The 24,146-nt window shown below is 52.6% G+C and overlaps 8 protein-coding genes across 8 annotated transcripts; 2 read left to right on the plus strand and 6 right to left on the minus strand.

The window, feature by feature from the left end:
- Positions 1-657: 657 nt before the first annotated feature.
- Positions 658-2,281, minus strand: Z520_02469 (uncharacterized protein; the record flags this gene model as incomplete). The annotated part of the gene is made up of 2 exons (XM_016772983.1): positions 658-764; positions 820-2,281. The coding sequence occupies 2 exons, from the start codon at positions 2,279-2,281 to the stop codon at positions 658-660; spliced, it is 1,569 nt and encodes a 522-aa protein (XP_016636453.1).
- Positions 2,282-4,674: 2,393 nt separating this feature from the next.
- On the minus strand, positions 4,675-9,351 carry Z520_02470 (uncharacterized protein; the record flags this gene model as incomplete). Its single annotated transcript, XM_016772984.1, has 5 exons — positions 4,675-6,272; positions 6,319-8,700; positions 8,753-8,993; positions 9,050-9,103; positions 9,160-9,351. 5 exons carry the CDS (start codon positions 9,349-9,351, stop codon positions 4,675-4,677), a joined length of 4,467 nt encoding a protein of 1,488 aa, XP_016636454.1.
- A 1,250-nt stretch (positions 9,352-10,601) lies between these two features.
- Positions 10,602-11,963, minus strand: Z520_02471 (uncharacterized protein; the record flags this gene model as incomplete). The annotated part of the gene is made up of 1 exon (XM_016772985.1): positions 10,602-11,963. One exon carries the CDS (start codon positions 11,961-11,963, stop codon positions 10,602-10,604), a length of 1,362 nt encoding a protein of 453 aa, XP_016636455.1.
- Positions 11,964-12,678: 715 nt separating this feature from the next.
- Z520_02472 (uncharacterized protein) lies at positions 12,679-14,196 on the plus strand (the record flags this gene model as incomplete). Its single annotated transcript, XM_016772986.1, has 1 exon — positions 12,679-14,196. The coding sequence occupies one exon, from the start codon at positions 12,679-12,681 to the stop codon at positions 14,194-14,196; it is 1,518 nt and encodes a 505-aa protein (XP_016636456.1).
- A 476-nt stretch (positions 14,197-14,672) lies between these two features.
- On the minus strand, positions 14,673-16,144 carry Z520_02473 (uncharacterized protein; the record flags this gene model as incomplete). The annotated part of the gene is made up of 2 exons (XM_016772987.1): positions 14,673-15,795; positions 15,858-16,144. The coding sequence occupies 2 exons, from the start codon at positions 16,142-16,144 to the stop codon at positions 14,673-14,675; spliced, it is 1,410 nt and encodes a 469-aa protein (XP_016636457.1).
- Positions 16,145-16,829: 685 nt separating this feature from the next.
- Positions 16,830-18,764, plus strand: Z520_02474 (uncharacterized protein; the record flags this gene model as incomplete). Its single annotated transcript, XM_016772988.1, has 3 exons — positions 16,830-16,894; positions 16,951-18,494; positions 18,616-18,764. The coding sequence occupies 3 exons, from the start codon at positions 16,830-16,832 to the stop codon at positions 18,762-18,764; spliced, it is 1,758 nt and encodes a 585-aa protein (XP_016636458.1).
- A 734-nt stretch (positions 18,765-19,498) lies between these two features.
- Positions 19,499-22,450, minus strand: Z520_02475 (uncharacterized protein; the record flags this gene model as incomplete). The annotated part of the gene is made up of 2 exons (XM_016772989.1): positions 19,499-21,820; positions 21,872-22,450. 2 exons carry the CDS (start codon positions 22,448-22,450, stop codon positions 19,499-19,501), a joined length of 2,901 nt encoding a protein of 966 aa, XP_016636459.1.
- A 915-nt stretch (positions 22,451-23,365) lies between these two features.
- Z520_02476 (uncharacterized protein) lies at positions 23,366-24,115 on the minus strand (the record flags this gene model as incomplete). The annotated part of the gene is made up of 2 exons (XM_016772990.1): positions 23,366-23,656; positions 23,750-24,115. The coding sequence occupies 2 exons, from the start codon at positions 24,113-24,115 to the stop codon at positions 23,366-23,368; spliced, it is 657 nt and encodes a 218-aa protein (XP_016636460.1).
- Between the last annotated feature and the right edge of the window lie 31 nt (positions 24,116-24,146).

Below are 24,146 nucleotides of genomic sequence, written 5' to 3' on the forward strand. Positions count from 1 at the left end.
GGAAGATGTGTAAGCAAGTTTGATATTAAGACCCGCTGCAGATAGGCTGGGAAGGGATGTCACAGACTTTCACAATGCCTCCACGGAAGAACTTGTCGGACTACTCGTTCGTCGAGTATCCAGCCTTGAGAATACCAAGTCCCGCCTCATCCCGGAGAAAAGCAAGACGGCGGAATAACTACCGAGTAGATCGGAGCAGTTGATCCGGGGGCTTAATCATTGACTACTAGTAGTACTGCCAGTGGTACGGGGAAGGATCCTCCGAAAGGGAAGGTTGGCCGCAGCCTAGCCAGCGCTCAATGATGTCACACTGTTTACTCTCACATGTGCCTTGGCCTTTGTGATGGTTTGCCGACTCTTTCTTATGAAACCCCTGCTACAAAGAACAGTCTCTTCCCATGCATCGTTGCCATGCTGACTTCTTCCGCGAATGCGCGAACGGTAAAGTCACCCGCCAATCCACTGCTCTTTCTGCTTTCCACGAAGTTTTCTGTCTTGCCGTCTTAGGAAGTAGGAGGATGATATCATCTCTCGTCTAAGCTACGCCCCACCATTCCAACCCCACAGTTTGTATGTCACCACACATACCGTCGAAGCATGGCAGTGAACCATTGACACATCTGCACAGTAGATAATGCACGCCAACACAGACTCAACCTAGTGCTCAAGCAGTCTCAAGGATCCCTGAACCACCACGTTCTCCAGGATCGATCCGGGGGGAATGTCGATGGTGCTGTTCTCAGTAGCCACAATGATGACGGTACCTGTAGTCACATCAGTTAGTTGCGAACAAGAACGTAGTAGTACAACCAAACTCACCCTTTAGGACAATTCCACGGCCAAAGTTAACGTCACCAGTCACAGTCAGATGATCCAACTCGACAATGTTGGGAATGCTGCCGATTCTCTTTTGGAACTGCGCGACCTTCTTGAAGTCGCTGCCCAATTTGATCAAGGGTGCAGGCCCGAATCGGTTGGGGTCAATGACCAATTGACCATGTGACAAGGTATACAGGTTCGACTTGACCAACATGAGATCAGAGCAGGTCTTGACAGGCAAGAATCGTCGACGGGGAACATTGACTCCGTGTGAGTTTTTGAAATGCTTGATGGCAGCACCCACAGCGGTCTCGAGCTGGATGATCGAAATATCCGCCTCGCCCTTCTTATCCGCCGGGATCGACTTCTCGTTGGGAATGATCTCCATCTCCAACTCGTTGTTCTCCACCACCCGCTTGATAGCTCGCAGATTCATCCAGATATTGTTGGTATTGAAGTACTTGAACTTCTTAATCGACTTGAATTCGTTGACATACTGCTTGGGGACCTGGGCAATTTCCAGCAGTCGTGCGCGGCCCTCGTAGTCGATAATGGTACCACCCTTGACGTCGGCCTTGGTCTTGTCGGTCAACTCCATGATATACTCGGCTTTGGTCTCGACCATGTGCTGCAGGATGCGTAGGTCCACCACGGCACCAAGATTGTCGGCGTTGGACAAGAAAATGATCTCAATGCCACGATCCAAGAGCTGGTCAAGGATACCGCTGTTGTAGAGAGACTCGAAAACGTCACCGTGGCCGGGAGGGTACCAGTCGGAGAGCTGGGAGTCGTACGACTTGGGCGCAGGAAGCAGGGAGTCCTTGAGGACACGAGGATAACGGGATTGGTTGAATGTCAGGATGTCAATGTTGTGACCTTCGTATTTCTTGATGATGGATGCGGTATCTTCATCGGTGTTGAAGCTGTTCATCAAAACAAACGGGACGTTGACATCGTAGGTGCGGTTGAGGTACTCGATCTGGCGGACGGACAGATCGAGGAAGGACATTCCATCCCTGACCTCAATGACCGACTTGGGGCCAACGCAACCCATGGAAGTCCCCAGACCACCATTGAGCTTGACAACTGCGAGCTTGTTCAGGAACTCGACCGCGTCGCTGTTGGGCAAGTCATCGTAGGCGACGACCTGATCAGGATTGGGAGGGTTTATTTTTGCCCAGTCAATGGTATTGCCCTTGGCTCGGTCATTGAGGTATCGTCTGAACAGGGAGAAAAAGTTGTCCATCTCCGCCTCGAATCTCTTCTTTTCCGCGGGGTCTTTGACCGTGTCTGCAAGGTTGTTGAGGGCATTGCGCATTTGGCTGGCAGCCACATTGGTAGAGGTGTTCTCAAAGGCCTGCATTGTGGGGGATTTGATTAGCAGAGGTTCTGATGAGTGTTGGTTGGGAGACAGAGAAGAAGTGCGCATCTCGATTGGTGGAGGGGATTCTAGTAGCGGCATTTTGAACAAGGGAAGGCGTACAGGCCAAAAAGAGAAAAAGGGCAAGAGCAAAGAACTGATCGAGGCAGCTCTTAAACAGCAGTCAATTCAGGGGACGGTGCGCGCAGGTATGAGATGACGAGTACAAAACAGTGTTTGACGCCTCATTCTAAGATGGACCGACCGTGATCTCGCAGGATTTATTTCCAGACGAGGCGGCAGGTATCCAGAATGGACTCTGGGGTATGCGGAAGATGGGCCCGTGCGTCATGGGAAAGAAGGAAGGGAGTTCCCGTCGTGTCATGCAATTTGCATGTCGGACGGTGGGTGGAAGTGATGTGATACGAAGGGCAGCAGGAATCAGGGAAGTGTCGTTTGCTTACCACATGAGACTGTGTCTTGCCGTGGTGTCTCTTCTCAGCTGGCGCTGCACCGTTGGAACCGTTGGCCGCGCCATGACGGAGATGGGACGGAATTGCTTTCGAGGCCATGACTGTGGCTGCAGGTATGATCTTTGCTGCGCTGTGCACGAGGGGTGGAAACCGAAGTGGCGGAGGGAGATTGGATCTGGAGACGGTCTCAGATCACGGTGAAAAGTGTAGATGCTAAGGTCTAGGAACGAGTTAGTGACCAGCTGTGTCTCGAAACTCGACCAGATGGTCTTGTAAGAATTTGGTGGAGTGATGGATGTGAGGGCGATGTGAAGAGAAGGTGAAAGTTGAGTCGGCCAAAAAAGTCGGAGCGGTGATGCAAAAGCTTCGAGGGGACGAGGAAAAGTCAAAACAGCAAGCTTTAGCGAGAGCTTCTGGTACTGCAAAAGATGGTCTCAGGGCAGGTTAAAGGGCGACCCAAAGATTTCATCACCTGCATGTGCCGTGGGCATTGGGTGGGCAAGGACCTGGTGTGGACGGTTGTGGTGTTATGACAAGGGGTGATGTAGTTGTGCAGCTTCTGCAGCTTCTGCGGCTTCTGATGGTCCACAACCAGCGTGCGGGAAGCTCCAAAAAGTGGGAACATTGGGCTCCATCGCTGGCAGCAGGAACAGCAATTGGGAAGATGCAGCGAGCCAGCTTCATCTGGCGGTCAGGATATGGACTTACCCTCTCGTGATTGATTAATTGTCTGATTGGGAGAACAAGTGGTCGACGACGTGGAGGTTGCTGGACCGTCGATGGTTGTGTCTCTGTCTCATCCAAATATATCCTCTTTCTATCTACCCAAGTACTGGGTGAGTACCTTCTCCCATTTTGTTGGGCAGCCTGTGTCTGCCATCAAGGTAGTATCGGTCGATCCAGAAGCGTTATTTTCCTCGAGGCTCCATGTTCGGCGACGATCTGGACAACGACAATCCCCCTCTGGGTGCCCCTCCTCCTCCTCCTCATCTTCCTCCTCTCACTCATCCCACCACTTTGACCGCCCACGCCCATAGCCCACAGCCCACAGCCCACAGCCCACGTCCGCCCCTCTTAGCATCCCAAGTCCGCCACAGCTAAGGGCTCCCCCGTCCGACGCCACATCTCCCATATCTTTTTCCATTTCAGTCTAGAGGGACCGCCAAAATTTGCGTGTTTCACCGGTCATGTATCATTCGCCTGCCCACCCCTCCAGCCTTGACACCCATATACATCCCCAACTTCCAGATCTATCCGAGGGAACAGAACGGAAAAATTTTTGTCTCAATAAAGATCAGGCTAGCGTCTTGCCTTTCCCACCCAGACGTCTTTGCCCCCTGACTGATTCTTGTTTGCGTTTCGCGCTCTTTCACATATTCTTATGCTTGGATATCCTCGCTAGCGATAGGGTTCTGGTAAGGATCTGATCTGACCAACTGACGCAGGGGATTCAGTTTACGTGGTAATCAGGGACTTGGCCGATAAATTTGCCTCAAACATAGATCATCCGCCAATCGTGCCAATCCCTGCTACTTTAGAAGTCCCATGCGGAATGCCCCTTCTCCAGACAGTCTGCCGCAGGGTGATTTCGTGTCCAGGGATCTGACAAGTACATCGTCTGGGAACGTGTCGGGTATAGGCCGAGATCCTCTCTTCGCTTGCGCTGAAGAGACCATGGACATCGTCCGGTGGATTACAAAAGCAATGACATGAATTCCCTCGAAACACTAATCCTATTCTCTGAAATTCCTCCCTTTGGTGCGCCGTTTTTCTCGGGCATTTGATCAGTGTCCCGCCCAGGTCCTCGCAGGCTGTACGCTGCGCAATTAAAAACAATATCTGGTATCTCTGAATCAAGTAAAAGCAAGAATCTAACGAGAGGACAAGGCACTCGAGGGCTCGCCGGCAAGGCAGTCCTCAAGGACCTTCTTTGCTGAGCCGTCCTGCATCATTCCTCCCAAACGCTCCCTCGCTCAATCCATGATAATTCACAAGCCGCGCCCACTCATTACCCTGATCTGTTCAAGATCCCTCGTGTTTGCCGCTAACATCCCTCCTCGCAAAGAAACTTCGTCGTCCCTCGCGCTTCGAGTCCGGGCTGTCCCGTCCGCTGGTGACTGGTCTGAGACTATCTGAGGCAACCCCGTTGCTGGCGGCGAAGCTGCTGCGGATGGTGACCGATCCCGATCCAGCCTTGACAACTTGATCGGATCCCCCGCCCTGATCAGATACAAAGAACATGCCCTCGCCGAGGTCTTTGGATCGGAGCATGTCGTGATCTCTGACTTGCAACTGGAACTGCGTGTCTGCCGAGCACGACACCTTGAAGTTTTCGTGGTTCGCATCGAACTCCACTGTGCCCGACGTGGATTTGATTGCCTTGGTCTTGTGCACTTCTTTGGCTCCTTTGGATCCGACCATCTTAATGAGAACCTGAACGTCGGCTTTTGGAGGGTATCCGGTGGCAGAGACAACAATGAAACTTGCTGTTCCCGTCTCACTACCTTTAGGAGCTGTTATGGTGGAGTGGTTGCTCTTAGTGCGGGAGTGCATCATGGGCGAGGGTGTGACTGGGGTAACCGGAGTCGCGCTTCCGTCAACCATGGGAGGGGCTTTGGCTGGGGTTGCGACTGGCGCCATGGCGGCATCTGCAGTCTCCAACGTTCCGTTGGTGGTTGGTGATGCGTCTTCCTTACTGCCTCGCCCTCTGGTCAAGCCGTGTTTGATGAATGAAGCTCCCTTGACCACACCGCCACCCACCTTTCCGACACCTTTTACGGGTGCACCAATCACCTTTCCAGCCGGCGCGAAGGTTCCTGAAAAGGTTGATGTCCCCTGCCGCGCTCGAGTGATGTAGTCGGGCTTGAACAACATCCTAAGTCGAAGAACCCCCGACTTTCCGTCCAAGGTGTATTTGACCTCTTGTGGCTGGAACGGCTCCAGAACTTGCAGGTTCAGTATTGCAGAGCCCAGATGGTCGGCTTTGTCGCCAAAATCCCAATCCATAACGTCGACCTTGAAGTCAGCTGCCGTGCGGGACGGAATCTGCACCTCGAAAAATTCGTTCCAGGCAGGATGGAGTGTCTTCTTCTGGATCTTGGTCTTGTACACTTCTTTGCCATTCAACCTGAATTTGCAGTATGGATCACTGTAGCCATTGCGATCTGCAGACGGAAGATCGGCCGCATCCATCACGTCGACGCGGAGAGTGCCCATGTTGTTGATGCTCTCGCTGGGATCAAGCTGCATCTTCACGGGTAGATATTTGAGACTGACCACCACTTTGTTGATAGCTCCGTTATTGCTCCTCATTGTGAGTTCTGTGGGCTTGTACAAGCACTGCTGTAGTGTGTGAAGAGTAGAGCCAGTCAGCTTAGCAACGATGTCATTGTCGTCTCCCTTGCCCGTCCGGTCAACCTTTTCGGCCAACCGGAGTGTGATTCGAGACATTTCAATCTCACGAACCATGGCATCACCAGTCTCGCCGAATTGGTGATCCCTATCTCGAATCCTGGAGGACGTGTAAGCTGGAAAGGCATGATCGTCCATCACTACCTCAAGCTTTATGTCTGTTTGCGCAAAGTGGCCTTCGATAATGCTGAAGACAATGAGACCGGATTCTGGTTGCAATTAGCGGTACCCACCTCGGAGTATAAGGGGACATACCGTATTTGGGGAGATCCTCCGGCGTGATCTTGATCTTGGGCGACTGTTTTACGGCGGAAGTGACAGAGCCGCTGATAGATGCAGCCCCATTTGCCAGAGCACCAAGTCGGCCCGCCTTTTCCAGACTCTTCCGCCCATCCACACTTGGTCTTGTCATCTCTGCTGAAGTCTTGACCTCAACAGATGATTTCTTGCTGTGCGATGGCGTTCCTGCTGGAGTTTCATGCGTTTCGAGTGCTGCTTGGGCTTTCCGCTCTTCCTCTTCCTCTTCTGGATCCATCACGTTGAGAGTTGGGAAAAATGAAACGCTATAGTTGATTGTGCCCTTCGCTTCACCGGCACCTCCCATTCGCAATCCTTCAGACAGCATGGTCTTGGTGTCATGAACTTCATACCCACCTTCTTCGGCTTCTTTCATGTAGTCTGAAGCGGGAATCTGGACCAGGCCCAGAGATCGATCTTTGCCGAGCTTTTCTTCGTCCATCACCTCGAGGATCAGTCGCTCAGAAGGGGTATGCACCGGCACATATATGACTTCATCCCAAGTGGGATTGAGGTCGTTCTGGAATGTTACCGTCCGGCCCTTGGGGATGCTTGACAGCAGAACTCTGGCATAAGGGTCCGATTTGCCCATTGTCTCGTAATTTCGCAGGCTCTTTGCACTGTGGACGTGAATGCGCAACACACCGACGGGGGTGATGTAGCCGCCAGATCCTGTGACACCCTTCAGCGCCACCGGTTTCCAGTCCAGCATCAACTTAGCCTTCCCTGTCGTCGTCCCGTGTAGATTGAACCACTCCTGACCTTTATCCACAAGTTTAAGCATATCGTCCAACTTGATTTGAAAGGTGCCTAAGATAGGATCGGTGGCAAGGTCGCGATTGTCTTTGATGGCCAACCCGATCCTCGCTTTCTTACGATCCGTGATGAGGACTGACTTGGTGTTGTCCGAGAATACAGGGTTGTTGGTGTGCTTGAGCTTGTTGGTGATATGGATCTCCTTGCCATTGAGAAGAAGCACCGCATACGGGTCCAAAGCGCCGACCAGACTTCTGCTTCCGTCCAGATCTTTGGCTTGTTCGATGGTGATTCTTGCGATGCCCGTGTTTGACTCCGGGGGTGGTAAGATCTCACCCGTAGAGAGCTTCTCCGGTTCCAAGACAGGAAAGAACCGAACATCGCAGTTGACCACTCCACGGTGCTTCCCATTGGCAAGTACATCAAGCGTCAAATTTTCATGCTCAGCGGCGCCCTCCAATCTATCCAGTGCGAAGGTAGCGGTCCCAAGGTGCTTGTCCTTGCGCACATCGTTGTAATCGTAGAGCTGCAACGTAAGGGAATCCGTTAGATTCGTAATGATGATGTACAAGGTCTCGTTCCAGCGAGGGCTGTTGTCTTCGTGAATTGTTTTGGTACGTGCCAACTCTTTGGCGCTGTTCAGCGAGACAATAACATAGGGATCTGGTGTACCGGAGAATTTATCGGGGTTCTTCAATCCATTGGCATTGTGGATCGTAACGGCAACAACGCCAATGGCTAGATCGATGGGGTTGCCTGATAGCAGTTTGGCCACCTCGATGGGGAAGACATTGGGCTCGTACATGATCGGAGCAAGATTGCCGTGGATCTGTTCTTTAATAAAGTTCTCCAGTCCAGGGATAAAATTGATGTCGAAGCCAAAAGTTTCTCCACCTAGAGGCTTGCAGACATAGTCAATTGTAGGTCGACCGAGGAAACAAATGTCCACGCGCTCGATATGCGGGTAGGGAATTTGCAGTTTCATCTTGACCCGCATCAAGCCCGAGAACTCGAAGTCTTCGACAATGACCTTCATTGCCTTACTGACAACACCTTTGCCGATCCGGATTTCCAGGACGACTTTAGGGTTAATCTTTGTCTTGAGCTGGCGGGCAGTCATGTCCATGGTGTCGGTGGGAGTAAAGCTGAATTTCCAATCCATCAGGACAATGTCGTCCTCGGCCCTTGGATAGGTCTTGACATGCTCAATGCGGGGTGGTTTGGTGCCCAGAATAAAGGTTTCAAGTCTCATGCTGTCAAGAAACGCCGGCGTGGAGGTGCTCAGAACTTGGTCCACGGACATGATAACGGCTTTGGCAAGCTGCGGGGCGTAGATGGGCCAGAACTTGACCAAAAAGCTGTTCATCCATTCGAGGCTTTCGGTGTCGGTCTCCAGACGTGCTTTGGCCAGTTCCCGTGTGATATCGTCTCTGAAGTTTCGTCTCACCCGTCTAATGGAGGTCCTGTAGTATGTGCCGCAGGTGGCCATGATGATCAAGACCCATGCTAGACCACCGCCGAGGGTAGCAACGAGCCATGATGCTATACAGGCAAAGACGATCACGGCCGTGTTGTGATACCAATCTGGAATTCTTAGAGACACGGCCATGTATCTTGGAAGCAAAGGTATACGCACCACCGAAGAACTTCTCATCCAACCTCCCCTCAAGGGCCGTTTGATGGTCTAATAGGTTACCTTCCTCTTCGTCCGTCCCACCAGATCCGAAGCGCGGAGCCCACCCGACCTTGTTCCATTCTTGTTCTTCTTCTGGTGGAACTCCATTTGCCGCGCCAGCCTGGGCCGGGGGTTCTGCCTTCGCAGCAACGGAAATGTCTTCAGGTGGAGGTAAGTAGGACTGAGCGGGCTTTCCATCGTCCTGTCATATTTGTCAGTCAGAGGTGAAGAGAGAGGCTTGAGAGTAATATCACTCACCAGATCCGTGACCACTCCGACCCCCTTGGGTGGGCGACGAGTATCGTTCTGCCGCTTTGATGGAGGTCAGTGATATGGTTTTGCCGCGAGTTGGAGAAAAGGAATCTTACCGCTCTGGCTTGCGCGGCCTTTTCTGCTGGCGAGGCATTGGGATCGAAATGCAGGGCCGTAGAACCAGCCTTTTTGCTCTCGTCTAGAATGACCCGTTGAGCATCATCGCCGGTGACAGAGCTGTTTGGGTCGCGAGCCGCCTCGACGGCGCCTTGGGATTTGAGCTCGTTCTTTTCTCTCTCGGAGCTCATGGTGATTGGGCGAGGACGATCAACCGACCTTGGTCCGAGCTGCTCTAGATTTCGGAGAGCATGTGGAGAGAAGGGAGAAAGGGGATCGAAGACGGGAGACTAAGTAGGTAGGCAGGACGAATGTCAGGTCACCTGTGCAACTCGGCCTCTGCCACAGAAAAGTCGAGAAGTGAAATGAGGAGCGGACGTGGTGAGCCTGCGAGAAAAGGTGCTGCGGCCGAGTGCTCTTTGTGAGGTCGCTTTGCTCGACACGGCGGTCGGCTGGTGACGAGTGATGGAGCAGATGCGGAGAGCTCCAGCTTAAACTTTAAGTGGCTTTCAGCTTGCACTGCTTGCAGGGAAGCGCGAGGCCACGCAGGCGTGCGCAGGAGTGCCCGAGGCGCCCAGGGTGCCCAGGGTGCGCACCTCTGCCTATGCTTTTGAGCTATTTGGCTTTCGTCTAGTGCCTAGTGACCCCCACTAGCTTCACCTCCAGCCCACCCACCGTTCCCCAACGTGCCCTCAGTGCCCTGTTTCGCGTACCCAGCCGAGTGTTGACGGGCATCAAGCAAGCTGGAAATCGCAGTCATCGCCACAGATGATCCTGCCACTTGACGCCTTCCATTCGCCAACCTCCACGATCGCACCCCCCCTTCCGCTTTTCCCCTGTACGAGACAATGCATCTCTCTGTCGTCGCTCACTTTAGCCCGCTTTCGAGTGGCCCAGCAACTTGTCTTTGGCCTTTCCAGTCCCACGTGTGGGAAAAATTGAAAGAAAAAGGAAGTTGCGCTTCGGTTGACGGCATCACCTCTAGCTTCTTCTCAGCAGGACCAGGGTTGGGGACGGTTGACAATATCGGGAGATGTTCTTCTGCGTAAACAGCAGAGTGACCCTCTCCGTCTTACTCAATGTCAAATGGGTGACCAGTACGACAAAGTGCTCATCCGTAGGTTCCCCAATGCCACTAATTGCGCAATACGTTCTTGCGATCTTTCGGTTGCACGGCCATAAGCAAGGCTCCTTGTGCAACCAATCGCATACTGTGCTTGGGAGACGAACGCTGGGTCCCAAGTCAGGCCGTAAGATCTGATCGCCATCTACCTAGGTATGTAATGGCAAGACCGTACGGAGCACAACGGATGGGCTTTTGAAGGGAGCGCCAAAGGGTGTAGAGCATGTGGAAAATATCATAAGATTATCTCTGACATCCAAACTGTTGGGACGCCTGCTTTCAGAGAAGCGTATCTTTTCAAGGCAGTCCAGGTTGCACCTATTTCCTGCCAGTTTTCTTCTTCATCTTGACCCTTTCAATTATCTCTGGCTTCTCCCTGCATGTCGGACAGTACCAATCTTCGTCCTCATCTGGGACTTTCTTCATGTTCAAGCATCCCGTGTGGAACCACTGGTAGGGGCAGTCATCATTCTCACAAGCCACCATTTCCCCATAACTGCGCTGGTTGCAAAAGCAGTAGCGTTTGTCGTCTTCTCCCTCTTCATCTTCCATTTCTTCGTCCTCGCCCGCATCAGCTTCGGGTTCCTCTGACGCAGCTTGCTGTTGCTTCTTAATGCCTCGCCTTCCTCTCGATTGGGAGGCATCGGTTTCGGAGGCATCAGCGGATGACAACACAGAGTCTGCATCTTCCGAGGCTGCCGTCCCGCCACGTCCACCTCGTACTGAGGGTGATTGACCCTTTTTGCGCCCAACGGATAGTCTTCCCTTGGTCGAGCCTTTTTGCTTGAGCTTATTGACCTGTTGATGGGAGATGACCTTCTTAGAGAGGCCTGACTTCTTGGGAGGCGCCACTGATTGCTGTGCTCCTGTAGATCGAGGTATGCTGCCAGCACGGCTTGTACCTGTACCTGTAGGAGTGCCTGCTTTGGGAGTGCCTGGGCCAAGTGAGGATTGCCGGAGACCTGACGGCTGGGCCGGTAGGGTTGTACCTGGCACTGGACCTCCTAACTTCCGCCGCTTGTTCTCAGCACCCAGGGAATGTTCTCGCTCTCGTTGACGTTGTTGCTGAACGGCCGAAGCAGGTGTCGCTGGTGCGGAGCTCCGTTGAACAGGTGTGCTTCCCGTTGTAATCGGTGGCACCTGTCTAGCTTGGGCCTGTTGCATGGTCGCAGAGATATGCGTGTTGATCCTGTGTGCGTTTGCATTGAGAGCACTGATAGACGCGTTCTGTAGAGGTAGACTGGTGGGCAAGTCAATGAAGGGCTTCTGCGTCTCAGCCTTGCGGTTGAAAACACTTGGCAAGGGCGGACCGTCGAGGAGTTGTCCATCGCTCTGTAGTTCCCTAATTTTCATGTCTAGTTTCTTGACCTGCCGCTCCAAGAGATTGCAGGCCTTTTCACTCAAGGCGACTTTTTGGTCCTGAAGTCCATGGCATAGCTCGTAGTTCTTCTTGACTAGCTCGACATACTCGCCCTCCTTCGGATGTGGAGCGAGTACTCCGTTGGCTCTGAGATGCTTTTGTATGTTGGCGTCTTTCTGGTTGATAATGGACAAGTGTTTCTGCAGGTCTTTGTCCTTGGCTTGGATCTCCTCCATCATGTGAGTGATCTCGGCTGGTAAATTGGCAGCATCGTGAATGAACTGCTCTAGCACCGACGCACAGTCCTCATTTGTGGCCATCTCTGAAGACTGTGACTCTCTTGGTAGATCGTAAACAGTTTAGGGAGGGAATGTCTGGTTCTCTTGTACGAGTTTTGATTTCGCGCCTTTCTCGCCCGAAAAGACCGGTGGTCAAGCCACAACGACGACTGAACCTCAGCTTTACTGCATCTCAGTCACGATCGACTTTAGTACTGTGTATACAACACTGCTTTTGATGATATCCGATGTGGGTGTGACACGAGTGATGAACCAAAACCAGAGGGGTGTGGCAACAACAGAAGGACAGCGAGGCAGCGTGGCAGCCAAGTTTGAAATTCACATCAAAGCAGCATACGAAGCTAAACTATTTAAGGTTAGTGGAAAGTGGCGCTACTTTGACGCCACATCAAGCTCCCGAGATTCTGGCCTTCGACTCGCTTCCTCGATTCTCCTCTCAGCCTTGCCTCGCTACCGAACCCTTGAGAACTCTTCCAACAACTTTTATCGTCTCCAAAACTCCTTGAGAACTCACGCGCTTATATGCCGACGTGCGTCAGAGAGGTTCCCAGTCATATTCCACGTTCGAAGACCATGCGCTGGTCATTTTGCTAGGACCAAGTTTGACGTCGAGCTGAAGGCCGGATCCCATCGCCAGAGAGATCCCATTTTTCGCTGGATCGCGTCATGAACCTGGGCAGAATCAAGCCTTCTTCACTTCTCTTCCACAGCATCTCTCTCTGACACCACCCACATCATGGCCATCGTGCAGGAATACCAGGATCCGTTGTCCGCCAACTCAAACCCCACCTTCACTCTCTCGGCCAAAATCCAACGCGAGGTAGAAGCCAACGGCATCGCCCGCCCAAAAGGTTACAAAGTCTCATGGCATTATAACCCAGCTGTGGAGGACCATCACTTTGGCCAAACGCATCCCATGAAGCCCTGGCGTCTGACCTTAACCAAGTCCCTCATCCTATCTTACGGCATGCACATGGCCATGGACTGTTACACATCCCGTCCAGCCACCAGAGATGAAATCGCCGCATTCCATAAGGAGGAATATCTTCACTTTCTCAGTATTGCCACTCCTCAAAATCTCTACGATCTGTACCCTGAACTCGCAACGGGTCCTCAAGGCTACTCATCCCACGTTTTCGGTGTCGGAGACGACTGCCCTATTTTCGATGGCCTCTTCTCATTCTGCTCGACCTACACTGGCGCGTCCATCGACGCAGCCCGGAAACTCTGCAACAAACAATCCGACATCGCCATAAACTGGTCTGGCGGCTTGCACCACGCCAAAAAGGCCGAAGCCAGCGGATTCTGTTACGTCAATGACATCGTACTCGCCATTCTGCAACTGCTCACGTGCCATCCGCGTGTCCTGTACATCGACATTGACGTACACCACGGGGATGGTGTGGAACAAGCATTCTGGTCCACTGACCGGGTCATGTGTGTCTCCTTCCACAAATACGATAAGGACGCGTTTTTCCCCGGGACCGGTCCGCTGGAGTCCACGGGGCCGATCCACCAAGACAATCCAGGAAAAAACTATACCATCAACGTCCCCCTCAACGACGGCATTGACGACGAAAACTATGAGTACCTCTTCCGCAGCGTCGTGGAACCCACCATCAAGACCTACCGCCCCTCGGTCATTGTGCTCCAATGCGGCGCCGATTCGCTCGGGCATGATCGCCTGGGGTGCTTCAACCTCAACGTCCGCGGCCACGGCAGTTGCGTTTCCTTTGTCAAATCCTTCAAAATCCCCTTGCTGCTCGTGGGCGGTGGTGGCTACACACCACGCAATGTCGCACGGGCGTGGGTCCACGAGACATCAATCAGCATCGGCGCAGACCGCTCGCTCAACCCGCAAATCCCGGAGTTCGCGCCGCACCGCGAAGCGTTTCGGAAAGAAGGCTTCACTCTCTTCCCCAATCTCGGGAACTGGAAAAAGGACCTCAACTCCAAACAGGACATTGAAAAGATCATACGGCACGTGAGGGAACAACTGACGCAAATCCGCGGCGCTCCCAGCGTCCAGATGAAGTACATCCCGCCGGACATCCAGGGCTGGAGGGACGAGGTCGAGGAGGAACTCAAGGCCAAGCGTTTAGAAAAGGAGGAGAAGGCCGAGGAAAGGGACGGCGCGGGAAGCCTGTTGGCCAAGGCGAGCAGGAGAAGGGAGCTGGAAAGAATGTCGGGTGGCAGCTCCGCCATGGCCAGTGGTGCCGCGAGCGTGAGACTCGGCGAGGGTCCGAGCGGATGAGAAAGAGAGATAAATCTGAAGGTGATGGACATGATAAGTTTTTTTGATTTACTCCTTATATCCAAAAGGCGAGCCTGAGCCGCACCCCATTCGGCAGAGGTGGCTCTATTCGTGTATTCACCCCATGTCATTCATGTTAGTGGTGTTTTCTGGAATGGACAAAAAACGGATACCAGTACGAACTACTGTCAAGTCAGAGGGGATATCTTGGCCTCTGGATTCCTAGGTTGTTGAGAGGATCTATATTTGCCGCGTTCTCGGTACATAGGTCGGGGACAATGCATGTTGGATATATACCATCTCTCCTACCAAAGTCATGTGAGAAAGCTTTATATGTTCAGATTAATTTACTAGGATGAAGCGCTCTCTTGAAAAGAAATATTAATACGCTGTTCATATTCATAGCTCCTCTTTAATGCCAGCGTAGAAGCAAAGGTGAGAAATCGGGCCTCGACAGCCAGACTGGAGCTTTTGTGCTATGAAGGCTCCAGCTCCAGCTCAATGTCGACAAAGGGCCCTCGATCACCATTGACAACAGTTACACCACGCTCTTTATCTTTGCCCTTGCCCTTGTCCTTGTCTCGGTCTTTGGTCTTCTCTTTCACCTTTTCCCTGTCCTTGTCCGTTTTCCACTTGTCCGCTTCTTCAATCCTATCGTACCACTCGTCAAAATACTTGCAAGTAACCACATTCACCGGGCCGCCGTCACCACAGATGTCAAACGAAGGACACCTCAAACAAGGCACTTCACTTGACCCTCCGCGACCCAACTTCTCCAACTCCTCCTGCCGATACGCGGCTTTTCTGACGTCGTCGTGGTGGCTCACTTTGCGCTTGTCAAGTTGAAGCCGTTCGGTTATGTCCTGCGGGGTTTTGAAGCAGCGATACATGGTGACGGTGTTGTTGATGTGGTCATCGGGAAGCTCGTTGCCGTGGGGCGGACGGTGGAGTTTGAACAGACGATCGTCATAGACCATCACCTGGAGGAGTTGTGCAATGGCGTTTTGAGGCAGCATCGAGCCCGTAACTTTGATATTGAGGATATGCCTGGTTATGTCTTCCAGGGTGGGATAGGACTTGTGGCCCGGGCCGAAGGGTCTGTAGGATCTCTGGGAGGAAGCTTGGTGCTTTGAAGACTTGGCTTTATTGTTCTGTCCTTCGCCAGTCTTGGTCATTTTGCCCCTGTCGTCACCATGCTCTTCGAACCCACCACTGGGCCGCTTGCGTTTTTGACCTGGGCTTTCTTCCATGTCATCAGGCTTGATTTCTTGCCAGCTTTGAGTAGAAACATAGTGCTCGATAACAGTGGAGATGGTATCAATCAGTCCAATATCAAGTCGTCCCTCAGAGAACCAGGAGCCACCCGTAGCATCTTCAGAGGGAGTCAAGCCAGCCAGAATGTACATCTTCCGTTGGGGATGGCTGACACTTTTCATCTGCTTGATAAGTCCCCTACCCTCTAAGACCTTGTAGACCTTCTCCAGGATGTTTCCATGGAGGGCGGTTTTTGATTGGAGCTGTTTCGTCCACATTCCCGAGGTCTTCGCGCCGTCGATGACCTGCAAGACGATTTGCTCATTGCGACTGAGGTTGACATAGCTGTAGAATAGGACAGTCAGGACTTAAGCAGACACTGCAACTTCGGTGTGGTGTAGTATTACTCTTTTGCTACATCTGGGTCTACCAATTCCCAGCCAATGCCACCGCCCGCTCTGTCGTGGACTCTGAAGAGCGAATTCTTGACAAGGTATTCGACGGAGGAGAGAAGGATGTGGAGATCTTGGTTTGGGATGACACCGGCACTCAACAGCTCGGCCTGGGAGAAGACGTAGCCAAATTCATAGTTCTTGGAGCACCAAGCATGAAGAGCCTCAGCAGTGCGATCTCGAAATGGGGCGGCCGTCGAAGGCTCGGAATCCGGGACGGTGGTATTCTTGGGAGGCGCCATTTTGAAGTAATGGCTTGGAGGGATATGTGCTACCGATGGGGGTAGAGATCTGTGTACATGATGGGTCAAGCAGAGAGGCTGCTGACCAAGTGAGCAAGAATAGGGCTGTTGGATGTCACCGCGACATACTAGGAGAAATTTTGTAGTTGCGTGAAATGGGAGTGTGTGAAAAGTGGAACTGGGGGATGGAGTTGTGTGAATAAAGAATTCTGGAAATTTTGGCGCAGGAGGATGCGAGATAGTGGGGTTTGCGGTAGAGGCTCAGAGGCGCAGAAGGTTCAGTCAGGCTGCGGATGGGTTGGGCAATGGGCCACGAGGCTGCCGCTAAAACTTCTTGGTGCCGGTGCGGGCGGTGCAGCTGTTGGCGTTTTAGGCGTCTAGGCACCTAGCCTTCTGAAAACCTCACCTGAGGACCCTGTGCGAGGTCCTGCTAGTGCCTGTGGTGCTTCTTGGTGGTGGCCCGTGCACCGAATTTTCTAGCAATTCTGTTCGCTGCCCGCATTTGAAGGAACTAAAAGAATACATCAGGCTGTCGATTTCTCCAACTCATTCTCAGGCTCTGTCGATCTTGTGTACAACCGCAAAAGCTCTTCTCTGCAACAACTGTATCCTATCTTGCTACCTTACTTCATTCGGGTTCCCTTTCAAAGCCGCCTCAGTTTGACCTTTGAATTCTGTCCTAGCCATGGCCGATGCTCTGAAGGCCGAGGGCAACAAGGCCTTCGCGGCCAAAGACTTCAAGACTGCTGTGTGAGTGCTCAGCCCACACCGTACTCCCCGATCGCTCGGCTGACGGCTGTTACCAGTGACAAGTTCTCCCAAGCTATTGAACTAGATCCCACGAACCATGTCCTTTACTCCAACCGCTCCGGTGCATATGCTTCCCTCAAAGAGTACCAGAAAGCCCTTGACGATGCGACCAAGACCACAGAACTCAAGCCCGACTGGGCAAAAGGCTGGGGTCGGAAAGGAGCTGCCCAACATGGTCTTGGTGATCTTGTCGGTGCAAAGGATGCTTTCGAAGAAGCCTTGAAGCTCGAACCGTCAAACACCCAGGCCCGGCAAGGCCTTGATGCTGTCAACAGAGCCATTGAAGCAGAAGCACGTGCGGACGGTGCTGATCTGGGTGGTCTAGGAAACATGTTCAATGACCCTCAGCTCATCCAGAAGCTCGCAAGCAACCCAAAGACGTCGAAATACCTTGCAGATCCTCAGTTCATGGCTAAGTTGCAGCGACTAGCCAAGAACCCTCAAGAGATGGGCCAGGAACTCGCCGATCCAAGATTTCTCGAGGTCATGGGTGTGCTGCTGGGTGTCGATATGCAGATGGGAATGCCGCCGGAAGGTGGCCCCTCTGGTGCGCAGAGAGCCACAGAAGAAGAGGAAGATGTCCCCATGCCAGATGCTCGACCGCAATCTAATCCCCCGCCGTACGCCGAGAAAAAGGCACCCGAACCTGAGCCTGAACCTGAGCCCGAGCCGGAAGACGAAGAGGCCATCGCGGCAAAGAAGGCCAAGGAAGAAGCCGAGAACGAAAAGAAACTTGGGACAGAAAATTACAAGAAGCGAAAATTCGACGAAGCCATCGAACACTACTCCAAAGCCTGGGACCTTCACAAGGATATCACGTACCTGACCAACCTCGGCGCCGCCAAATTCGAAAAGGGCGACTATCAAGGGTGCATTGAGGCTTGTGAGAAGGCCGTTGAGGAAGGCCGCGCCATGCTCGCTGACTTCAAGATCATCGCCAAAGCCTTCGGGCGCATCGGGTCTGCTTATGAGAAGATGGGAGACTTACCGAAGGCCCTGGTCAATTATCAGAAGTCTCTCACCGAACACCGCACGCCGGACATCTTGGCCAAATTCAAGGCCGCCGAGAAAGCTCAGATCAAAGCCGAAAAGGACGCATATATCGACCCAGAAAAGGCGGAGGAAGCCCGCCTGTTGGGAGCCGAAAAGTTCAAAAACGGGGACTGGCCAGGCGCCGTCGAAGCCTACACCGAACTCACCAAGCGAGCGCCCGACGACCCGCGAGGCTACTCCAACCGGGCGGCCGCACTGATCAAGCTCCTTGCCTTCCCGACCGCCATCCAAGACTGCGAGGAGGCCTTGAAGCGCGACCCCAAATTCATAAAAGCATATCTCCGCAAAGCACAAGCATTGTTCGGCATGAAGGAGTACAACAAATGCCTGGACGTGTGTACGGAGGCCATGGAGCATGATGAAGGTGGTAAGAACGCCAGAGAAATCGAGCAGCAGCAGGCCAAGGCCCTGGAAGCAATGTACGCTGCTCGCCAGGGGGAGACGGAAGAAGAGACGAGTGCACGCATCCAGAAAGATCCCGAAATAAGTAAGTGATCCCCCCCCTTCCTTCCCAACCAGCTGCTCGTCGCAGGTTCCCCCCAACCACTTTACCATTCACCGCATCGCCATACCAGAACCGGTGACTAACCTATTTTGCTTGTGTACAGTGCAAATCCTCTCCGACCCAGTCATGCAATCCATCTTGCAACAAGCCAAGTCCGACCCGGCGGCACTAAACGAACACATGAAGAACCCTGGGATCCGGTCCAAGATCCAAAAATTGATTGCCGCGGGTGTTATCCGCGTGGGACGATAGAGGGCGTGGAAGAGAAAGCTTGCTAAGCGCGCGATGCAGTCGGTCTCTCTAGTTGGGATTTGAAAATACCTATGCGTCAAATCAAATGCCCGGGCGGGGAAGGGGGAAGGTCAGGGGAAGATAGGTGGAAAGAAGCATTTCGAGGAAAAATCGGCGGGGAAAGATGGCTATTACTGGCATTGTGATGTGTGTTTGAGTATGTCGTTCGTCGGAAATCAGCATCATCTATGGCTCATGACCGTTACGAGAGATTTTTTTCCCTCAGCGCATTTCCCCATCTAATCGAAAACCAACTTCTCCGATCAAAGGACCTTGGGGGTTTTCCCCCTCCGCTGTCTATATACCGGCAGGTTTGGCCTTCATTCTCATAAGTATATTTTACGTCATGTCATGTCTCATCATCCCATTGCCATATCAAGTCATTTTGAATCCACAATCACAGCCTTGCACCTTTTACATAAAGCACCATAAACACCCCCCTTTTTCCATTGATCCCTGAATCCTGTTTGAGCACTTTTACTCTTCCGAATATATGGGTGTCTTGGTCCCAGTATATATCCAGCCTGAAATCCAAGACGTCAATGCTGTGTAACTCATAAATCCCGCGGATCCCGGTCCATGCGTTGTTGACTGATATAACCAAACCGTGCGTTGAGCACTCAGGAAATGTCTCCAAGAACAGAGAAGAACGCCATGACTCGTCCTGGCAGACGAGAACAGGAGGACAAAGGTGCCTAGTCGTCATCGCTCAAGGCGCTCATCTTCTTGGCCAACGCCAATCCTTTCAGACCTTTTGCGTCCATCGCATCCGGCGGTGCTCCGAATCCTCCAAACGCGTCAGAAATTTCCGACGCATTCTCTTTCCGGGCCTGGACGACGAGTAGTCCTGTCTGCAATTGCCTCTCTCGGACGACTTTCACGAGCTGTGTGGCCAGCGGTCCCAGCGCGTGATTGTCCTCGCGCACAGAACTCGGTCCAGCGTAACTAGTGATAGCCATCAAACTAGACATTGACGACTCTCCTGTAGCGGTACCCAAGACAGTGTAGGTCGCTTTGGGATGAAAAGTGCTTCGACCGATTATGACAAGCGTTTCCGCAGGGTTAGGTTCGGAAATCGCTGCCAGCACTGCCTCCAGACCCAACGAATGCACGTCCACGACTGTCACTCTTTTGTCGAAGCCACAATCCGCGATGCTTGACCGGAGGGCGTCGAACTCAAAATCTGTAGGCGTGCGAAGAGTATGGACTTTTGATAGGCCGGCCATCTTGTTATCATGGTCGGTGTCTTCGACGCGTTGATCAGCGTCCACGTTGTCGGGGTCAACTCTTGCATTCAGAATCTTTAGATCGACCATCTGATTCTTAGCCAGCTGTAGACCGAGGCGCACAGCAAAAAGGTCATCTTCGCTGTCGCCTTGATAGAGAACGAAGAGCCGAGTCCGTCTGCTTTCGGCCAACTTGAAGTGGACAGTCGAGTTCATCTGATCCACAAGACTAACTCCGGTAAGGGTCCTGTTTAGTTGTCGTGTTGATCGTTCAAGTACTGGAGAGTCGATATTTGAAGCTCCAAATGGCGCACAAAGGACTGTCTTGTCAAGAATCACACCTACAGGGCAAGTCGTTCTTGCTTTCTCCAAAATCTCTGCCGCAAGTGTCGCAAATTGTTTGTTCGCCAGCGGATCACCCGGCTTTGCCTCGAACAAACTAGGGTATTCGGACAATGTTCCAGTCTCAGACCAAGGAACCAACACAAGATCACTCTTGAGGTCCGTCGCGCGAGACAACAATGTGCCCGAGAAGCTGTGATCGGGCACCACAGCAATTTGTCCAGCCACTGCCATATCACACGATTGTCCAAAAGTGCCGAATGCCTTAATGACTGGGTCTCGTCCAGCAAATTCCTCAATCTCCGAGACGCGCATTACGCTGGACTCTCGTTCCGTGAGCTCCATGAGGCGCAGACCGTGGACTTGAAGAGGGCGGCGAAGCCTGACTACTGAGCTGAGGGCTTGTGCGTTTAAGATCATCGGCTCGTCGTTTTTGGTATGATCCTGAGGCTCGACAGCTTCCTCCTCAGATTTATGGGCAAGTAAGGAAACCATGGTGAACAGACCGGGAAGACCATCGAGACGAAGATAGACCAACACCTTCTTTGCAACGTTGGTCTTGCGAAGAATGTCCGCCTCGCTACTTGGTTCCGTGTCAGTTTCTGGGTGAAGCGGATTACCGTCCCAGTCGATCTTGCCCTGCTTCCAAAGCTCCAATTTCCGCTGGTACCAAGGCGGGTATAGCCACGTAGTCAATGGCGTCGTTGCGAAGGTGGTGATGAGAGCCATAACAACGAAAATGGTGAATGTCCGGGTGCTGAGAATTTTGGCCTGTAGGCCGATGTTGAGGACGATCAATTCGACCAAGCCTTTGCACGACATCAGAACGCCAATTGTGAAGGATTCCCGCCAGACAAGACCATTGAATCGGGCGGCCAGGGTCCCACCGGCTATCTTCCCTACAAAGGCGATTACGCACACGCCAACCACATAGCCCCAGGTCAGGCCGTTGTTGAGAAGCCCGAGGTTAGTGCCTAACCCCGACAGTGCGAAATAAAGAGGTAGAAAGAGAACGCCAACAAGGTCTTCAATCTTTTCTGTAAGCTTGATGGCGAATCCTCCTTCGTGAGGCAGCATTAACCCGATGATGAAGGCACCAAAAATGGGATGGATGCCAATGATGCCAGTGAAGAATGCCGATGCTAGGACGAGTAGGATTGTCAGTGCGACTACCGTTTGCGTCGGACCGTTGGCGAGACTTCCCGTCTTTCGAAGAAACCACATGACGACCGGTCGGACGGCAAAGACCAGAAACAGTGTGTAACCGATGGCGACGAGCAGGATCCATAGAGCGGTGAGACCAGCGCCAGAGTTAACAAGAGCAACACACAGAGCGAGCAATATCCACCCAACGACATCATTGCCGACCCCGGCGGATAGCACGATAACCCCAACGGGAGTGCTGAGTAGTTTTAGAGTAGTCAAGATTCGGCAAAGGACGGGAAACGCCTGGGCTCGGTGAGTGGTCAAATACTAGTCATCAGAAGGAAGAGAACCTACGGTGATTGCCATGGCCACACCGATGAAAAGCATGTACACGCCAAAGCTGATGGGAGCCAGACCAGACTCAGTCCGGAAATCACGGTAGAGGCCCCATGCAATACCACACCCGAGCCCGAAAGGGATAGCCATTCCAAGAGCACTCACGCTCAGCGCGATGCGCCAATTGCTGGCGAGAAAGCGCAAGTCGACTTCCAGCCCAACAAGAAACAAGAACAACACCAATCCAAGATTGGCAGCCAGTGTAAAAGCTGGCATAGAACTGGCGGGAAAGATGGCGTCTGTAAATCCGGGGATCCTCCCCATGACCGAAGGACCCAGTATGATGCCAGTGATGACCTCGGCGATCACTCGAGGCTGGCGGAGGTAGGCCAGAGGCACATGGATGATACGTGTGAGGATAATGACTATAGCGGCCTGGATGATGAAGAGAGTAATGGGGTTTTTGGGGTCATAATGGGTGGGATTGAGGCCTTCAAAGACACCGCCTTGGGGAGTTGCTCGAGAGCTGGAGGTGCTTGTCGCTGCTGTGGCATTCACCGTCCTTGTGATGAACTCGGTGACGGTAGGAGTTGCCATGTCGGTCTATGTGTTAGACAGCTCATTCGAGGCTCGACGAGAAGCCGGGTATTTGGACGTCAAAATGAGCAGGAGGTGAGAACCAAGTTGCAAGAAGGCAGATGGTGTGCTTATGGCAAACAGCAAATGGCATGTGGGATGCTAGCTTCGATGCGGTCAGCTGCATCAAAGGCAGCAGTGGATATGCTAGATGAGGGCGGATGACTCGGGGTCCTTCTTGGTGTCTCTGAGGACCAATCCAGGCGAAGTTGAAGGCGCCAGGTGCCACTTTTCCATGGTCCCGTCTTGCCGTGTGGAGCCTCGAGGTCGACAGAGAGGTAGAGAGGTCAGGATACCCTGTCACTCCTATACAATTCTTGCAACGACGGAGGATGATAGTCAGTGGACGGAGCTTGTATTTGTCCTGATCTCGAGATCCCGTGGAGTGAGAAGAGTGGTCGGCGGTGGTGGAGCGAGAGAAGCAGCAATAGAGGAAGGACTTGAAGACACTGGAGGGCTTAAAGACGGAGGGGGCGAACCAGAGAGTCAAAACACATGTTGGCGCATCATTGCAGTGGCGTCTTCACGTTGTCCGCGAAGATCATGGTTCGTTGCTCTTTCCACGTGCACTGCGACGAATGAATCGAGTTGAACTCCCAACAAGAACTGGAGTCTGGCTGGACCGCTCAGTCAGCAAAGCCAACAGGTGCCTTAATAGGGACCTCCATGTAAGGGTCTAGAAACACCCGCATAGCGGTCTTTTTTCCAACACAGACAATCAATCATCTCCCATGAACGAGGTATATCACCTCGTGACGTGTCGAAGAAAGAGATGAAGTAGTACCACGACTAGGAGGTCTATCAAAGTTGTGCTACACTCTCGAGATATCGGGCCATTTATCATCTGGTCGTGTGGTAACTTTACGGCCTTACTCTTTAATATTTTGTCCCGTTCGCCCTCACAATCTGCCAACCCACGGCTTTCGCCCATGCCAGACTATTGAACTCAACCATGGCCATACTGATCTGCTCCTTGTCATCTGTAACGTACAATAGATCGACGCCCCTAACGTCCTCGACTCCCGACCCGACTCCACTGGCTGCCCAGTAAAAGGCAATTCGACTGCAGTCGTGGAAGACGTCCAGGGTGGTCAAGAGCGGAATGGCTGCGTTGTTTAGAACGGCGGCGACGAAGTTGTCCTTGCCAGAAAAGGTGGCGTTTCCCAACTGCTTTCGTGTTAGTGATTGATCAATCAAAACTTGACAAGAAGTGGCTCGGAAACGAGGAGAGAAACATATGTTGTGATGGCCGACACATACCGAATTTCCGGCTAGGGAGTTGATCGAGTCACTGTTTTCCAGGTACTCGTCCGCAATCAATGTTTGAGCTGTGGCGCCCTCACTCGTTCGATCTGGTGAGGTAAGGATAGTCTTCCATGCACTGACTATGTTTGTCGCTTGGGCGTCACTCAGGCATCCAGTAGCCGTCAAAGCAGACGGCGTGGCCAAAGGAAGGCTTGGAGTCACAGTGACAGTGATGGGTGGAACGATAACACTCAAGGTCGACGTCGCGGTAATGCTATCAACCACCGCAGGACAAAGTTTGGTCGCTCGTACAAGCAGGTCAAGGAAAGCAGCAGAAGAGCCCGATGCTAGAAGAAGCACTGCAATGGCGCTGGTCCACATGGTTGCGGTGAAAGAAGGGAATGGATCAACA

Source organism: Fonsecaea multimorphosa (genome assembly GCF_000836435.1).
Source record: "Fonsecaea multimorphosa CBS 102226 unplaced genomic scaffold supercont1.3, whole genome shotgun sequence".
Lineage (NCBI taxonomy): Eukaryota > Fungi > Ascomycota > Eurotiomycetes > Chaetothyriales > Herpotrichiellaceae > Fonsecaea > Fonsecaea multimorphosa.